This window comes from Conger conger, chromosome 13, assembly GCF_963514075.1.
Source record: "Conger conger chromosome 13, fConCon1.1, whole genome shotgun sequence".
Lineage (NCBI taxonomy): Eukaryota > Metazoa > Chordata > Actinopteri > Anguilliformes > Congridae > Conger > Conger conger.
In genome coordinates, this window is record NC_083772.1 from 15,268,436 (window position 1) to 15,287,783 (window position 19,348).

Below are 19,348 nucleotides of genomic sequence, written 5' to 3' on the forward strand. Positions count from 1 at the left end.
AAGATTTCAAACATATGGAATGGTTGAAAACCTGCCAGCTAGATGATGCAAGTGCACATAGTCCTGAGGAAGATGGTGAGAGGCAATAAAGAACCCAAGAATCACAAGAATTGCAGACATTAGTTGCATTTTTGGGTCACCAAGTCACTAAGTCTCAAAAACAACAACAATTAGATGTCAACACTAACTGAACACCAGAAACAAAACCAAGCATCTGGAGTTTTCCAAAGATCCTTGGAATAAAACAAAATCCCTCAGAAAGATTACTCTTATTACATGATAAAAAATGTTAATGCACATTACCAAAGTATCCACTTGGCTGAGGAGAAGGGTCAAAAAACAAAAATTATATTGTTAAGCCAGAATGTGACAAATAACTTGTGTTATGGACATGACACAAAAATACAGGTATTTTGGGGAGACTATACACTTTCTAAAAACTCTGTGACGTCTAATGCAGAAATTTCTATATCCATGTAATGCAAGAGGGCGGCACAGATGGTGCAGTGGGTAGCACTGCCGCCTCACAGCAAGGAGGTCCTGGGTTCGAATCTCTGTCGGCCGGGGCCTCTCTGTGCGGAGTTTGCATGTTCTCCCCGTGTCTGCGTGGGTTTCCTCCGGGTACTCCGGTTTCCTCCCACAGTCCAAAGACATGCACGTTAGGCTGATTGGAGAGTCTAAATTGCCCGTAGGTATGAGTGTGTGAGTGAATGGTGTGTGTGCCCTGCGATGGACTGGCGACCTGTCCAGGGTGTATTCCTGCCTTTCGCCCAATGTATGCTGGGATAGGCTCCAGCCCCCCTGCGACCCTGATCAGGATAAGCGGGTTCAGATAATGGATGGATGGTTTATTTTCAGTTTATTATCATAATGATAATAATAATCATCATCGTCGTCAATATAATAATATAGCCTTAATTTATATATATATATATATATATATATATATATATATACACACTCACTGAGCACTTTATTAGGATTTTTAAAAAACTTTATTACACCTATTTATTCAAGCAATTATCTAATCAGCCACTTGTGTGGCAGAATTGCAATGCATAAAATCATGTAGATATGGGTCAGAAGCTTCAGTTAATGTTATATATATATACAGTGGTGTGAAAAAGTGTTTGCCCCCTTCCTGATTTCTTATCTTTTTGCATGTTTGTCACACTTAAATGTTTCAGATCATCAAACAAATTTAAATATTAGTCAAAGACCACACAAGTAACCAAAACCAGGAAATTCAGGAACATAAATGAGAAAGAAAGTAATTGAGATCTATCAGTCTGGAAAAGGTTATGAAGCCTTTTCTAAAGCTTTGGGACTCCAGTGAACCACAGTGAGAGCCATTATCCACAAATGGCGAAAACATGGAACAGTGGTGAACCTTCCCAGGAGTGGCCGGCCGACCAAAATTACCCCAAGAGCGCAGCGACGACTCATCCAAGAGGTCACAAAAGACCCCACAACAACATCCAAAGAACTGCAGGCCTCACTTGCCTCAGTTAAGGTCAGTGTTCATGACTCCACCATAAGAAAGAGACTGGGCAAAAATGGCCTGCATGGCAGAGTTCCAAGACAAAAACCACTGCTGAGCAAAAAGGACATTAAGGCTTGTCTCAATTTTATATATATATATATATATATATATATATATATATATATATATATATATATATATATATATATATATATATATACAGCACTGTGCAGAAGTCTTAGGCACCCTAGACGTTATATATATATATATATATATATATATATATATATATATATATATATATATATTACAAAAATGTAACATAAAATGTATAGTATGTTTACTTAGGACCTTTCATTTTTGTGGAGACTTTTGCACAGTACTGTATGTATATATATATATATATATATATATATATATATATATATATATATATATATATATATTATTACAAGTTATTACAAGTGAGATAGTGTTGGTGTGTCTACCAGGGGAAGAATTTTATTTATTGTTTTTGATGGCTTTGGCGGGGGTAACTGAGACACACAGTGAACATAAAATCGGGTTAATACTGTGATATGCATTATGTGCAATAGTGCGCTAACCTACGAGACTACCTGCCTGCCCTCTGCTGGCACCTGAAGAACTAGTCTTACCAGTGCTTCAGTTACCATTTACAAATGTGGGGGGGGGGGAAGCTATGGAAAAATAAGTTTTGCAAATCTAACCCATAAGTTATAAAATATAATACAAATATTTTACAACAGAGATCCATTCTACACGTGAATTTTGTTTCCGCATCAGAAAAGGTATTTTGCACACGCCCAATACCTTTTTAATTACATGCGTTATTGTTCTATATGGCAATACGTAGGCAAGATTTGGCAAACCCGTTACCTTTATCTTTAAATTAATATATTACATTTCAGAAAACATTAGAAACGTACCTGACGTTATGTGGGGATTAAGCTTTTTGTATTTCAACAGTGAATGGGTAACTAGAGAACTGCGAAGTCAATCATGACGTCACACGAGGAAGTAAGGGGACAGGTTATTGTTTTATTTGCAGGGAAGAATGCACCTGGCCAAACAGGATGGTTCAAACATAAAGAGGGCGGACGTACAATCATCAGAAGACACCATCACCGTTCTGTTTTGATATAGCGTGTTGTGTTAGGCAGGTTTACATTACTTTGTGCAACAAGCGACTTTTAGGTGACGGTTTGAGTTTCGGTGGGACCAAATAGAGTGCGAACAATGACACAGTTGTGGTACATCGGCGTTTTATGCGTCTTGATCTCATCGTCTGTGCGAGGACAGCTTACAGAAACAAAAACAACCTCTTCAGAAGCCGAAGACATAGATGTGGTCTCCACAGGTAACGACCCAGGGTGTTCCGCGTAGCTTACCTTACAACCGACACAAACCTTACGCCAGAGCGGTAACCTGTGGCGTAGTAACTGTCTAGCGCTAGGAAAATGAACTGATCGAAAGAGAGAAGTTACCATTGAGAGCGAGAGAGAGAGAGAGAGAGAGAGAGAGAGAGAGAGAGCAGAGCAGAGCAAAGCAGAGCGAGAGAGTGCAATTTCAAGGATAATCCATAGACCTAGGCAGATTTAGCATAAAACTTTTCTTACCAGTTGCTATATTAAATTATTAGTCATCACCATTTATTTACTTGAATATTATCAGAATAGTTTTCAGCTTTCCAGTGCTGGGTTGTGCAATAACCAATTGTTTGAAATGACGCACCTTTTTAAAGACTACTTAGAGCTATGGGGTGCATTTTCCCATGCATTTGCTATTGTTTGCAAGGGAAGACTAGTGGTGTAATGGTGGGAAAGAATATAGTAGTTTATTGGGTTGTACAGTTTACTTATTGAAACAGCGATTAGTCATTTACTTACTCAATTGATGTGATGTTTCCGTGTTGTGGACATCTCTTGCACAAATAGACTATCTGTTACCCCAGCAGTTTTACTGGTATAATGTCAAATCCTTTTGGATAGAGTGACACACATTGGGGTGACGTTGGCTCAGGAGGCAAGAGCAGTTGTCCGGCAGTCGGAGGGTTGCTGGGTAGATGTGTCCCTGAGGGTGTGTTGAAGTGTCCCCCGGTCATCTAACCCCCAATTGCTCCTGAGGAACTGGTTGGTGCCTTGCATGGCAGCCAGTTGCTGTTGGTGTGAATGGGTGAATGAGAAGCATCAATTGTACAGCGCTTTGGATAGATGAGCTTCATAAACGCCAACCATTTACCACTTACACATGTGATTATAGTACAAACCAGGGGTTCCCTTGTTTTATAAGTCTTAGGCCAGTGGAATGAATTGTTTCGGTAAAACAATGTAGTGTAAGCAATGTGGATTAAAGTTTGTTTCTGTTGTATGTCAGTTTGGGGACTGGCCTTTACCGTCTTGTAAAGAAATGTTGACTGTAAGCAGTTATAACCTGTCATTTGGGCTGGGCCACAAACACACCATGTTAATTATTGTTTGTAGAGTTTCAGCAATACTGGGGAGGGGGTGGCCTAGGGTACCATTGAAGCTTCTGTAGTGGGCTGATTGTGTAAACTACTTCAAAAAAAGAATTAAAAAGAAGAATTTGATACCTCCTTCCTATTCTTCATAATGAACCTCACTCAAGTAGTTAGCCAACGAGAGTAAGGTTTTGTAATGGTTCTAGCGTGTTCCTTTTCTTATTCTAATGTAAACTAACTGGGATGACTGGTTGGGACTTGTTGTGAGGGTAGATACTAGATACTAATTTTGCCTAATGGTTTTGGTAGTCAAGACAGTTGGCTGCAGACTTCTAGGATTATGTAAACAATTAGTGGTTGGGAAATAAAATGTGTAAGTGAAAAATAGTTTGAGGCCAATTTCGAAATACTTTTGTACCAAGCTGTTGTGTAGTTTATTTTGTAATTTGTAGTATTCAGATTGAAAATAATCAATTTATATAGATGGCAGTTTACAGATTCAAGCCTCTAACCTCCAGCCTAGCTCCTCACTGTAAGCCCCATTGTGGTGTGAGGTAAGAAGTTGCAGATGACATAGCCGAGAGGCTATTTACAGAACGTTATTGCTCGTCTGTGTGAATGCTCGCATCTTACTGGCACAAGCCTAGCTCCTTAATGGCCTTGTACCCTACACTGGTGCCCATGTCCACTGTTAACACTGAGCTGTGATGCCTTCTTCCCCCAGATGCGTGTACTGCCCCCATGGTTGTGGGGTTATGCCGTGCCGCCCTCCCCAGATTCTACTATGATGGTACCAGCTGCCAGAGGTTCGACTACGGAGGATGTGGGGGCAATGACAACAACTTTGAAACCATTGAGGCCTGCAATGCAACCTGCAAAGGTACCTCAGGTAAGGGTGTCTGCTCTCTCTTCGTATGTGTACAGTATGTGTCTCTATGTGTGTCTGTGGTTTGAGAAAAGGGAAGGAAATAAGAAAGATATTTTGGTGGATTGTAAGTTAATTGGCAATCTTCTCCCTTTTTTCACTGAATGCAACTCAGAGTTGTTGGTATGATGAAAAGTTAATGATTATTAGCTATTCCGAGTCTCAAGCATATAGCCCAAAAAGCATTTGGCTATGCTGCTATTGAAATTAGTTTTAATATTACCACAGCAACTCAAATACCACTAGCTAAACAAATGAGTTTCATTTACCATAAACTTGACAGCTTCTTTTATTAAAATTTGGACAGGTAAGAATTGATGGAAGTGATGTCAGGGGGAGGAGTTGTCAGGAAGAGTACCACCAAAAATCCCTTCCAACATTTTCTATGGAGCGTGGTCTTCAAGCAGCACCTCTCCCCATCCCTCCCTACCTCCCTGTGAACCTTAATTGTTGTCTTTGTGATTTACTTTGTGTTTCGGTATTTTTAGTTGGCTAGGTAAGCAGTATTTCGATAGTTAAGTTTGGTCACTCTTGCTTTGTTGTTTGTTTGTTTATTTGTTGTTTAAAAAAGAAGGAAAAAATTAGGCCCTGGTCCTTATCTTTGTTGTACGGGTAGCAATTGAAATTGTGCTTCCCCCTAGGGTCTTTCAGCGCACTTATCCCTGGTTATGGATAAGAGCGTCTGCCAAATGCCAATAATGTAATGTAATGTAATGTCTTGAAAAGAAGCCTCTCTTTCTGCCCTCCTGAACTTTGCAAAACTTCACCAAACTTCACCCATGCCCCGGTAGAGCAGTGCACTGTGGGAGATCACGCAACTAGACTGTTTCCAGTGCTGAGTCATACTGCATATGATGGCGCATGTGGCCATAGATGAACACAAGAGCCTTTGTCATACCAGGAAGCTGAGGAAGGCAACCTGTAAGAGAGACACAGCCGCTTGTATTTTGACTCCCTTTTTCCATTGTGTCAAATTATAATTTTTTTTTTTCCTTCCCCCATTCCCAGCAGTTCTGTAGGCTGTTGGTGTACGCCCCTTTTCTTTAACCTGCTCAACCTGTTTAACCATGTAGGGCAGCGCTAGTGATGAGCCAACTAAGCTTTTTGGCTCTGACATCGCTGCTGATCCATAAGGGCATGACTTCAGTGACTTTTTCAACAGGAGGGGGCATTTTTGGCCAGTGGTGACCTACTCCAGGCCTGTGGCGGCACAGGCAAAGGACACAGCCGATACCTCCATAGGGTGACCTGACGGGTGATTGCTTTGCCCAGGCTACCGGAGGACTCTGTTGGTTAGGGGTTTACATTTCATTGCTCTCTAGTGAACCCCGCTGGTCCAACAGGGGCCCATTGATTGCTTGCCAAACACCGTCTATGAGGTGTCCTCCTCTGGTCGACCTCAATGTGAGCTTGGATGTGGGTTGCGGTCTGACGAAAAGGCCCTTTTTCCGATGAGAAACACAGATGTCACCACTCCAAAATCAGCAGTGGAGGTCAAGCAGGAACCTGACTACAAGTAGTTCATTGGATATTCTGAATTGGGGTGGGGATTGGACATGTTCTGCACCATGTTGGGTACCCACTGGTTTGAAAAGCATGACAACAATAGTTAGATCTGGTTTAGTATGTCACCAGATCTGGAACCAATCAAACATTTCTGGGACATTGTGGAACAGCATCTGAGAATGTTTTTCACCATCAACAATGCATGAGTCAACTGACTTCATTGCAGAAGAATGGTGCTGTATCCCCCCCGCAGTATCCCAGATGTTGGTGGATTCTATGCCATGGCAGATGTAAGCTGTTCTGCCTGTGTTTGGTGGCCCAACGGCTGATTAAGTAACTTCATATTGGTGTTCCGTCCTTTCTGGCCACTACCTGTATATCCTACCGAGATCAAAGAATAACGGCCATGACAGAATTTAAATAAGCGACTATTTATTTAATAAATAAATCTGTGTTATATCAATTTGGGATGTTTGCTCAAATTGTGAAAATATTTTCAGAACAGCCTTCCAAATCAAGAATAGATATATTTGGAAAAGTATTATCTTTTTGTTGCATAAGGGGTGGTGACCCAAAAAAGAAAGGACTACTTTCCAAATGTATTTTATGCGTCACCCCTCCTCCCCTGATTCTCCTTTGTTCTTTTTATTGCGCACCGGCTTCACTGGTAGCAAACCTGGCGGCCATTTTGAGTGTAGTCACTCAAGTTCTATTCCTGGTTAGAATTTCTTAAAATGTGGTGGACAGAATTGAACCCAATTACAATCCATTGTACTTCTAGCCCTGATTTCTTTTCTTTTCTTTTCTTATAATGCATAATTATTACCTACATACATATTATTTGCTTGATTTTAAAAGATTTGTAAATCTTTTTTTGTCTTTGTAGTCCTGTCTGAAAGTCTATGGCTGTAATTTGCAACATTGCAAATTTGTAAATGTAATAGTGTTGTTTTGTGGGGTTGTCCAATGTTGATGGGTATTATTTGATTAAATAAATAGTGACAGATTAGAGTGGGCGGAACGGTCTTCTGTGGGAAGAAGGCCATGCGTCTCGCAGTTATGTTTCCTGAGTGAGAAAATGTGTAATGTTAAGATGAGAAAATAAATGCTGTTTCACCTTCCAGGCTAGTTGTCTTTCTCTTATGATTGTTTGTTAATGTTAAAATGGTTTTATTTTTTTTTATTTTTTTCCAGTGTCCTCTTTGCTTTATTTTCATTGAGTTTACATAATTCTGTATAAGGCTGATTTAATTGAATGTATCCTCATGTAGTTGGTTGAAGTTTATCAGCCTTTTTTCAATATTATTTTTGCAAGGAAACAAGGGCTTATAATAATTTAAGTTGAGCATACAGAAGCAAGTGTATTGAGCCTGTCTTTAGTTGTGTTGGACTTATTGCAAGGTTGTCGGCTGTTGCTATTGTACAGTATAGTATTCATAAGTTATTTGACCATAAGGACATGGTATGGCTTATAGTTTTTTTTAAATGCTGTAAATATTAATGTTTTGTTGGCTAACCGTTACGGATGTTGTTTTTGTCTTTTTGCGAGCTTCAGTAGTTTCTTTTCTGCTGTTTCAGTTCCCAAATTCCTTGGGGATTGGGAAAGTTCTGTTTGACTGCAATCGAGGAAAATGAAAGCCGCTAAGCTCAGTTGGCACCTAATTTAGTAGCAGTATGCTACACAGTATTTTAACTTCAGTTGAAACTGTTGGCCTTAAATACTTTATCAAATTGAACCATTAAGTATCTGATCTTATGATCAGGATGACGAGAGGTCTTCACGGGAACTTCACTGTAAAAGGCATCCCAAAATAGGAAGTGGGGCGGGGGGGCGGGTACCCAGCCAGACTCTGCTGCCCCCGCGGCCCATGTCGGGACGCACTGACCAGAGGCAAAATGCTGCACAAGGCATCCCAAGGAAGTCGGGCGTGGGGACAAAATTTAACTTCTGGCATCTTTTTGTCATTTTCCCCCCATGACAAAGGAGAAATGGCTAGACTTTCTGTCTCCTGGCCAAGGGCCTCCGAGGTCATGGACATCCACTGTAAATTTGTGGAAACTCCTGCCAGATGCCTCTTCCTTGCCAAAAGTCATCAGCACCCAGCAGAGTGCCTCAGTTCCTGCTCCTCAGGGCATCGATCCAAATGCTTCATATTTCCACATTTTTGATGGAGGGAACTGTCTCCAATCAACAAAATGATTTATACGTCACTAAAATCCTTCTGGAGAGGTTTCAAGAAAAAACTAGAAAACTCATTGCATGGTGTATGATTAGACAAATGGAGCATTTAAATTTGATCCTGAGAACGTCCAACCAAAATGAGAAAAGTTGCGTTATTGGCCACGATCAAGGGCTGTGAAAAAGCTAACAAAACAGATAGTAGATGAATCTGCATTAGTTTTATTTTTTAGCTTGAATAGGCAAATGTAATACTTGGACTGACATTGTGTGATGAGGCAGGGAGTGGTGTGTGTACAGTGTTAAATTGTTTTTTGCAGTTTGAGCATACTTGCGGTGGGTGGAAGAACCAGTTCAGTGACCTCCAGCGTGTTGTGTTTCTATTGGTGTCATGTGACTGCCTGAGCCACATTTCTATTTGCCTTTAGAGGTGTGACCTATGAAGACGAAATTCCAATAGGTGCCGTCTACCTCCTTTTGTTGGATTGTTTGTTTCAAAGGACAAATTTTTCAGTTGCACTTCTGAAACCTAGTAACAGTTTGGGCATGCATACCTGCATCTTATCCAAAGTTCTCTACTCTTTTTATAAATACTACTCTCCAATATTTGCCCAGCTGTTGACATATTTTGTTTGTGGAATTGCGGAAGCTGTAAGGATCGTTGTGCTTTCTCTGTGATGACTGTGTATACTGCAGTCACATTCTTGGCAGGATCATTCTGGAAAGTTCCATCAGTTGTTGTGGGGATTTTGAAGAAACCGGTTTCATTCCTTTACCTTTGCTCATTTCCCCCTGTGATTCCATTGTCACGGAGTGAAGTCGTCCCTTGGAGAGAACATAAGTGTGCTGCCAGATTAACACCCGGAACCTTGTACCCTCAAATCCAATTCCTCCCCACTGTTCTCCAACTGAGCTTCAGATCTTACAGTAGGGGTGTCCAGATTAATTGAAAAAGGGCCAGTGTGGGTGCTTGTTTTTGTTTTAGCCCTGAGACCCTTGATTAAACTTATCAAAGTCTTGACTAAACATTGACCTCTATTTGTTGATGCTGGTGTCGTAGCACTGGGCTAAAACAAAGACCTGCACCCAAAACTGGCCCTTTCCTGATAATATTGGACACACCTGCCTGGTCACATGTCCCAGTCATGACACCAGTGTGTATTGGCTGTGCTATGGTGGATGACTTCCCCTAATGGTCTAGACCTCAGAACCACTTATTCAGTCTACATTTTGGCTCCCCCTCCCATTCCCACCCTGTGGTTAAATCAGGTTTCTATGGTTTTATGGTTTAATTTGTTACCCGCAAACAACTTGTATCATGGTTCTAGGCTGGTGTAGTTGATTTAGGGTTACTGGTATACAAAATATTTTGTATGTACTCGATGGTCCTGGTAATGCCGTTGGCCATGTCTTCCACTGGGGCCGCTTACAAGATTCTTTTGATAAGAGGGTCTGCTAAATGAATCTCGAGTAATATAACCTTCACACTGCTGCCATTTAAAATGTGGCCTCATTGCTGTAAAGTGCATAGGGAGAGCAGTCTGTGGTTGGACCGATAAGGGTGTGTGTGTGTGGTGTGTGTGTGTGTGGTGTGTGTGGTGTGTGTGGTGTGTGTGTGTGGTGTGTGTGTGGTGTGTGTGTGGTGTGTGTGTGGTGTGTGTGTGGTGTGTGTGTGGTGTGTGTGGTGTGTGTGGTGTGTGTGGTGTGTGTGGTGTGTGTGTGGTGTGTGTATCTGCAGTTAGCTGTAGTATTGCTAAGTTAGAATTGACCTGCTGGACTCCATTATCACGAGAGGTGAGAAAAACAGTGATTATGGGCCAAGCAGCATTCATTCATATGCACGGGGTCAATAAGGGTTTCTTGTGGAGGCAGATGCACTTAATTTGCTTTTCCAAACCAACCAAGGGCCTTCATTTTTATAAAATGACAACTGACAATTAGGTTTGTTTCCTCAACAGTCAAGGTTTCACTCACTCATGCCGCCCCCCACCCCCCTCTCTAGGTGGTGTGATGTCTAATGAACCTCCCTCAGCCCCTGCATCCAGGAAAAGAATGGCCCCTGCTGAGCACGATGGTAGGTCAACAATACCACTGTCAGTAGTATCAGTCTGGCCGAGGGAGGGTGTAAATGGTTGAGCCGGCTACCCTCCGACTGCCAGACAACCTCCTGAGCCAATGTCACCCCACAAGGTCTCACCACTCATTTTGGTCTCTTGTCGATGTGTTCCCAGCTGGCTCTCCTGATGTCTCCCTCCGTGAAATGACGGCAGAGGACTTTGCAGGCAAGTGATGGATTTACCTTAGGGCTCCCAAACCATGTTCCTGGAGATGTACTGTCCTGCAGGGTTTCACTCCACCCCTAACAGAGAGCACCTCGTTCAACAGCTAGAGATCTTGCTGCTAATTGGTAGAACCAGGGACTCTTTCCAATCACTTATTTTCACCTCGTCGGTCCTTTCCTGGCTCCTAGCTCCACCTAGGTGTGCTAATTTACAGTTGAAATGTAAACCTACTGGACCATAGATTTCCAGGAACAGGGTTGGGCAGCCCTGCCCTATTGGGCAACCTCCCCCTCTCCGAACTTCCACCTCCCGTTCACGACTACTTCCTGTTCTGGCTACACGGTGGTGGAACAAACTCCCTGTGGTGGTCAGAACAGTAGAATCTCTTCCCATCTTCAAGCGCAGACTGAAGACACACCTCTTCAAGCTACACCTTTCCCTGTCCCTCCCTAGCTCCCTGTAAACCTTAATTGTTGTCTTTACCTGTGATATTTACTTGTGTATTAGGATGTTTTATTTGGCTAGGTAAGCATTGTTTGGCTAGGTAAGTGGTTAATACATTGTTCATGCATTTGCGTGTTGCGGTACTACGATTAAAAATAATAAGATAAAAAAAATAATAATAACAACAATTCCAATGATCGAATAGGCCATAAGTGGGTATGCACTTTGCACTTTGTTGTACGTCGCTCTGGATAAGAGCGTCTGCCAAATGCCATTAATGTAATGTAATGCTCTAGCTGTTGAATGAGGTGTGCTTTGTTAGGTTTGGAGTGAAAACCTACAGGACTGTAGATCTCCAGGAACAGGGCTGGGCACCCCCCATTTGCATGATCTCTTTTCCCCTCTCGACCAGTCAGTGAATGCTCTGTTGGCATCAGTGTTTTATCCCTGCGTGTGTTGCCGCAGGTTAGCAGCTGTTGACTAGTAGATCAGTAGATAAGCTCGATGAGAAAGGTCTAGTAAAGAGTTGCATGCTTAGCTTGCCTCTAATCTGCCACCCCTCCCTCCAACCTTTTCTCCTCTCATCCTTCTCTCTTCTGTGTTCTCCCTCATTCTTTTGGTCGCACACATTTTCCTCTCTCTTCATCCCTCTTGTATTGCAGCCAGTTTTCATCACTTCTCTTCCCTCGTTTTCTCATTGTTATGAGTACCTAGCACTGTTTCTCTCTCTCTCGCTCTCTCTCAATTTCAATTTTCAATTTCAAAATGCTTTATTGGCGTGACATTTTTCAATACACATTGCCATAGCTTTATAAGCAATCATAATATTAACAAAGACAATGATTGTAATAACACTACAAAGATGACAATGAAGCAGACATGGAATGTCTATCTCTTTCTCTATACTTTTGTATTGGAAGCCATTTTGTCTGTGTAGCTTGGGCCCATGCGGTGGTGAGGCCATTTGGCTGTGTAAAGCCTCCTGACCCCGCCCCTGTCCCCACAGTGCGTTGCCTGGCGGAGGCGAAGACTGGCCTCTGCCGCGCCGCCATTCCGCGGTTCTTCTTTAACGGCACGGCTGCCACCTGCCAGAGCTTCATCTTCGGGGGCTGCGGGGGGAACCACAACAACTACGGCAGCGTAGAGGAGTGCCAGGCCAGCTGCTTAGGTGCTTCACCTGTCTGCACATTCAGAGCCTGTCACTTCCAGTCTCGCCTGTCTGTAGAGTCCACCCCTCTCCTGTCTACACACCTAGTGCCCCCCATCACCTGTAAAAAGCCCATCCCTCATTTATCTGTACACATGGATCCCACCACTCATCTGTCTGTACACATGGATCCCTCCCCTCATCTGTCTGTACACATAGACCCCATCCCTCATCTGTCTGTACACATGGATCCCACCCCTCATCTGTCTGTACACATGGATCCCTCCCCTCATCTGTCTGTACACATAGACCCCATCCCTCATCTGTCTGTACACATGGATCCCACCCCTCATCTGTCTGTACACATGGATCCCACCCCTTATCTGTCTGTACACATAGATCCCACCCCTCATCTGTCTGTACACATGGATCCCGCCCCTCATCTGTCTGTACACATGGACCCCGCCCCTCATCTGTCTCTACACAAAACCAATGACTTGATGAGGGATGGGGTCTAACTTGTTCATCCTTTCATAGTGACAGTCATTCCCAGCCCCAGGAAGGCCCCTGAAGGGACGAGTGCACCCCCAGCTGGTGAGATATGCAAAAACCTTTCCCTAGATCAGTTTTAGGGCATGTCAAATGGTTTAGGTCCAAGTAGCATTTAGGCAGCTGAATGGGCAACAGGGGTTGTGGGGCAGGAAGGGGCAGTAACCTGGGTTGTGGGGCAGTAACCTTGGTTTTGGGGCAGTAACAGGGGTGTGGGGCAGTAACCTGGGCTGTGGGGCAGTAAGGGGTAGTAACCGGGGTTTTGGGGCTGTAACAGGGGTGTGGGGCAGTAGACTGGATTGTGAGGCACTAAGGGGCAGTAACCGGGGTTGTGGGGCTGTAAGGGGCAGTAACTGGGGTTGTGGGGCGGTAGCCTAGGTTGTGGGGCAGAAAGGGGCAGTAACAGGGATTTTGGTGCAGTAACCGAGGTTGTGGGGCTGTAAGGGGCAGTAACTGGGGTTGTGGTGCGGTAGCCTGGGTTGTGGGGCAGTAAGGGGCAGTAACAGCGGTTGTGGGGCAGTAACCAGGGTTGTGGGGCTGTAAGGGGCAGTAACTGGGGTTGTGGGGCAGTAGCCTGGGTTGTGGGGCTGTAAGGGGCAGTAACCGGGGTTGTGGGGCTGTAAGGGGCAGTAACTGGGGTTGTGGGGCAGTAAGGGGCAGTAACAGGGGTTGTGGGGCAGTAACAGGGGTTGTGGGGCAGTAACAGGGGTTGTGGGGCAGTAACAGGGGTTGTGGGGCAGTAACTGGGGTTGTGGGGCAGTAACCGGGGTTGTGGGGCTGTAAGGGGCAGTAACTGGGGTTGTGGGGCAGTAGCCTGGGTTGTGGGGCAGTAAGGGGCAGTAACCGGGGTTGTGGGGCAGTAACCTGGGTTTTGGGGAAGGAACATAAGTCTCGGCCTGTGCTAACTCCATCTCCGTCTACCCCTCCATAACTAGACTGCACAGCAAAGTTTGAAACAGGCCCCTGTCGCGCTGCGTTCCCCAGCTTCTACTACGACCCCTCCACCCAGTCCTGCCAGCCTTTCATCTACGGGGGTTGCGGAGGCAATGATAACCGCTTCAGCTCCGAGGAGGATTGCGTGACCCGATGCTCCGGACAGGAAGGTGTGGAAAGAGCCGGGGGGAAATAACGACTCCTTCAATTTAAGCAGCAACCTGCCGACGCCAGGGGGGACAAGACTACAAATGAATACTGCATTATTATTTTAAATGATTTATGATATGACCCGTGCTGTTTACATGCATGGTTCGGCACATTGTAATTTTGTAATGAAGGATATTTTTTGAAGGAACTGTACAGGGAGAAAATGGGGGGAGAGAGGATGGAAAGAAAGAGAGAGGGCGCGGGTGGAGGGCGCGGGCAGGAGGTTTTGGGATGTTTGAGACAGCCTTGTTTTTCAAATTCACTCACAGATTGTCTCTTTCACAGGTACCACAGGGAAGCACGGGACTCGTTCCAACCGCACTCCAGGTAACACTCCTGTGCTTAGGGCCTGCTAATGCATTCAGTGCTTTATATGCATGAAAAACCACATATAATATCGCCGGCACATAACGTTTACTTTCATAGGGGAGACATGTCTTGCTTATGCCTACCCAGCTCTGTGAAGGGTTTGGTTTGTTGTGGAATACCTACATGCCACTGTGGAAATGGTTCCCTCTTTGAAAACTTGTCAGAACCGCAGAGCGACTGTCCTACAATATGAAAGTGTGCTTCGCGCAGAATGCGGAATGTGTGGGTTTGCCCTGTGCCCTGGGTCACACACTCACGCAGACTCCATCTCTCCGGCAGCGTACGTGACGGTGGGAACTCTGGTGGTGTTCTCGGCCGTGGCGCTGGCGGGCCTCCTCCTGGTGATGCTGCGCAAATCCAAGTTCCACCGCCGTCGCCGTGACGACAAGGAGGAGCTGCTGCCCGAGGACCAGCTGACCACGGAGCAGAGCGCCTAAGGGCCGCGCCCGCAACGGGCAAATGGGCCGCAGCCCCGGCCCGCTCCCCGGCCCAATCCACAGCCCAGTCTTGGGTGTTTCTGTCCTGGCTGGTGTCTCCTCTTGGTCCAGATTCTTGAAGCATTTACCATTCCTACGGTATGACAGAGGGTGAACCTGGCTGACATAGCCTGTGAAAGGTTATTCAGTTTTATAATTTCTCATGGAAACATGAGAGATTTGTATCATATTAAGGTGAAAAGGGTGATTTTGGCATGATGTATCAATTGAGATATTATGATATTTATCATCTACTGTTGTTTCATAAGATCAATGAAAACTGTTATACAGCAGGCACAAGAACACAATGAAACCTTTAACATTTTCCTTAATTGCTTTTCTATTTTATATGGAAAAATGGCCAAAAATCTGAACATTTTGCATGTTTTAAAAATAAATCTGCAATTATATTGAACAGCTATTGGGTTATACCTCACATTGAAACCGAAAAGTAAACACCGACTTAAACTATTTTTCTTAAAGGGATTTTTAAATAATATACAAATTTCCGCAAAAAATGGTTGCATTTGTGTCCACATTCTAAATATTACATTTTGATTCGAGGAATGGAATTTTTCCACCCTATTCACCTGTGGTATGTTTTTGTTTTATGTTATTTTAAAAAGCTATTTTAAATATGAGAAGCCTGTATTTTCATATTCCAACAGTAGATTGATCCCAGCAGGTTGAATACACAAATGAGGCGATGACACCCTATTTAGACATCTGCTTGTCTTTACTGGCAGCCTTGGTACTGCTAAATAAAAATAAATACAGTTGTTCTCCATTCTTGCTATATGTTGGCCATGAATTTTTGTGGCTCATAAAAAGAGATAAAAATATCTGAATTAAAATGTGAAATAATTCTAAAGCACTGGTCAAAGTCAAAAAGCGAAAATACATACTCAAGGCAAATGCCAAAAAGAAATTCTAAAGGTCAAAGTAAAAAAATAAATATTGTTGGTGAAAGGTTTTAAAATGCATTATCGTTTGCTTGAACATGAAAAGTTAAAAGAAAGCAGAAGAGACAACCTGAAGCTGAGAGAAGCCGAGCTTTCCTCCTTAAACCTGAGGAAATGATCACTGGTGAACCAGCAGTGTCCATCACCATGGCAATACATCAGTACTATGAAGCTTGTTTAATACCTAATGATTGTTTTATTCTGACTTTGGGAATACCTTGGTTAAAACACTGGTATACCCTCATCATAGACTGGAAACTATCGAATGCATTAGTAGCCGTAGTAAAGCCTGAATAAAATTGTGCCATTTTTATTCCCTGATATTTCACTTGGCAATAGAGTGATTCAACTGTGCATTCTGGGTAATGTAGTAAGATGTCTGTTATAGTTGGGGGACACTGTAAGAGAGTGCTACTCAACTCCATGTCCTGTGGGCCGCCGCTACACCACCTGATTTCACTGAATGGCTCATCTGAACTAAGCAGGTAAAAATAATGAGTGAAATCAGGTGGTGGAGCGCGCGGTCAGAGTGAATACCTGCAGACACTGCGGCCCGCAGGATGAGGAGTTGAGTTGCGCTGCTGTAAGGGCGAAGAGATGCAGATTCACTCCAGAATGTAAATGACTATAAACATTGTTTTTATTTTGCACTTTCGTTACTCTTCTTTTTGTGATAAACTATCAGGAATCTGAAATGAAATTGAGCTGAATAAATGCAGAAATACACTGACATACTTGCGTGCTCGCCCCACTTCTGTCTGTGCAGCTCATCCACATTTTTGTGTCTGTTGGATTAAAAGTCTTCATGAATGAGGTCATTATTACTATTTCACAGCTCTGTTTATCTGTCTACCTTATACAAACCTTTTTATTTTCCTTAAATGTGTTCAAGGGTCTATAGACGGAAGTCCTGATGTGTTTATAGTGTGTAATCATCTAATTTCTGTGATTATTCTAATCGATTTAATTTAATCTGTGACTGGAAAAAGAATATCACGGGAATCATCAAGGGAATAAGTTCTGTGACCTACTATTTTTTTCTATTCATTTATTTTTGGTTTTAAGTAATCTAAAATGACATTGAAATATTATTGAAGCAATTTAGCCAGTCTGAGATTTATCAAATGAATCTACCATGAAATTCCCTTCCACCTAATGAGCATACTTCAATTAAACCATCTTTTGTGTTTTATAAAACACTACTGACAGTTCAGACCATGTGATTTATAATGCAGAATAACATTCTATTGTGAAAATGATTATTAAAATTACAATACTACAATATTACAAGAAGAAATTTTATGATTAATGTGTAAAAGGAAATTTTGGAGCAATGAGTGTATTTTCTTGTAGATTGTTCAAATAAACTCCTTTAGGAACTGAATGGTGTAGTTTATTTGTTTAAAATAGCCTGATAATTTGTTGTTATTTAAGATGGCAGGTAATTAACTCAAGATATTTAAATTCCCCTGATTTCCGTGAATCGATATTCTTACTGTAAAAGCATTTTGTGTAGTTTTGTGTAATTAAAAATAAACTCAAGTGTGTGCTCAGCCACTAGAGGGCAGCAGCACGCAATGCAACATTTTTTTTATATGACATCACCACTTTCAGATTTTTTACACAATGTTTGGAGTTTACTGGGTTTAGTTTCAGTAATTTTGGATCAGTTTTTGGGGAACAAATGTAGCCCTCAAATGAAAACCACACCACATTACAGCATTTACCAGACAACTCTTATCCAGTGACTTGCATAGATTAAAATTGTGCACACTGAAGCAATTCAGGTTACTTTAACAGTGACATGAGGCCTGAACAGGACCAATGGTGTTGACACATGTTAACATAAAATCTACAATATAAATGTCAGTTCTAGAATGGATATCCTGTATTAAAAGACCTTAATATTGAACAGAAACCTAGGATTCTGGAGGTGCATTGCAGTGTTATTTTGTTGGCTAGCAGCTGACCCCTTTTGGCTCCTCTATGACGTTGCTCAGTGGTTCGATATCCCCGGACATCTGTTTGTATTTGGTTTTCAGTTTTTCGCCAAATGTAAAATTTGGTGCAAGGCAAAGGCATGTTTTTATTTTCAGAAACCACTCCAACAGCATCAATGTTAAATGTTTCACTCAAGGCTATACAATGTCTGCTTCCTTTTTCTGAAAGATGGTGCATGTCAAACATCCTGAACTCTTAAATGTCACTCTTGCAATGGTTACTTCCGGACTGTGACCTTTAACCTTTAAAGAAGTGTCTTGTTTACTCTAATAAACAATAGAGCTTGAAATGGAGCAGTCCTGTGCTTTTTAATGCTGATTTTAAAAAGGCCGATTTATTGAACAGATGTTTCACCCATCAGGGTTTCATCAGTGTCTTGTTTATTCTGTCGTTGTTTACTAAAGATGGCTGTTTTGTGAGGAAGTCCAGGAATTGCCTTTTTTATGGTTCGGTTTGCTGGAATTGCCAAGACGGGCACATGTTGGAGAGTGTAATATGTTTGTAAAGAGTAATATATTGTCATGCCTGCCTTCCCTGGCTGAAGGGATTTGAACACCTGCTCCTATTCAAATTCATAATCCATATGTTATGTTCAAATGTATAGGGACACAATGTACTTCTATTTAAATATATTTATTCTCAAGTATTAATGTTTTTTTTAATTAAATCTATGCGTGTCAAAATTATTGTTACCCCTAAAAATGATTTAACTTTAGTTTATAAATAGTTTCACTGAAGTACAAAAATGAGCAACAAGCGGAAGAGACGGATGGTAATTGACCATCACAAGTCTGGAAATGGGTACAAAAAATGCATAAATGTTTAAACTTAGCACTGTTAGGGATAACAAAAACATTTTAAACATAAGGAATGGTTGCAAATTTGCCAGGAAGAGTACATGTCCCCATGGATGGTTAAGGAGGCCATAAAGAACCCAAGGTTCACAGTTTCCAAATTGCAGATCTGGGGTCACCAAGTCTAAAAAATAATCATAAAATGTGCAACATTTAGGCAATATGTGCCATTGATATGTTTGGTGGCAAAAGGAATGCATACAAGGAGAAATACCTCATATGCACTGTCAGATATGGAGGTCGGTCATTGATGTTTTTCAAATGTTTTGCTGCTTGTGGCACTATTTAAGACCAATGGCACAATAATCCAAAACGTAGAAGGGCAAATATTTAACTGGTGTACTAACATTATAAGACCTAAAAGATACTGGAAATTATTGATTTGATAAAAGAGGCATCTCATATTTTTTATGTGACTTAAACGTCATCACAAGGGATGGAATTGCCCATATATTTGAAAGGTCCTCTACAACACACAAACTGGCTTTCACTATGACAGTTTTCTTTGAGATTACAGTAAATTGATTCCCATAATTACATCTGTCAAGA

At 42.3% G+C, this 19,348-nt stretch overlaps 1 protein-coding gene across 1 annotated transcript; it reads left to right on the forward strand.

Moving 5' to 3' along the window:
* Positions 1-2,554: 2,554 nt before the first annotated feature.
* On the forward strand, positions 2,555-17,328 carry spint2 (serine peptidase inhibitor, Kunitz type, 2). The gene is made up of 9 exons (XM_061217558.1): positions 2,555-2,861; positions 4,687-4,851; positions 10,575-10,646; positions 10,804-10,854; positions 12,305-12,466; positions 12,983-13,039; positions 13,930-14,097; positions 14,423-14,464; positions 14,786-17,328. Exons 1-9 carry the CDS (start codon positions 2,741-2,743, stop codon positions 14,941-14,943), a joined length of 996 nt encoding a protein of 331 aa, XP_061073542.1. The 5' UTR covers positions 2,555-2,740; the 3' UTR covers positions 14,944-17,328.
* The last annotated feature ends 2,020 nt before the right edge of the window (positions 17,329-19,348 follow it).

Coding starts and splice junctions, on each gene's coding strand:
- spint2 (XM_061217558.1), top strand. CDS start 2,741: ATGACACAGTTGTGGTACATCGGCGTTTTATGCGTCTTGATCTCATCG. Junction 10,855..12,304: donor GACGGCAGAGGACTTTGCAG/GCAAGTGATGGA, acceptor CTGTCCCCACAG/TGCGTTGCCTGGCGGAGGCG. Junction 12,467..12,982: donor GTGCCAGGCCAGCTGCTTAG/GTGCTTCACCTG, acceptor ATCCTTTCATAG/TGACAGTCATTCCCAGCCCC.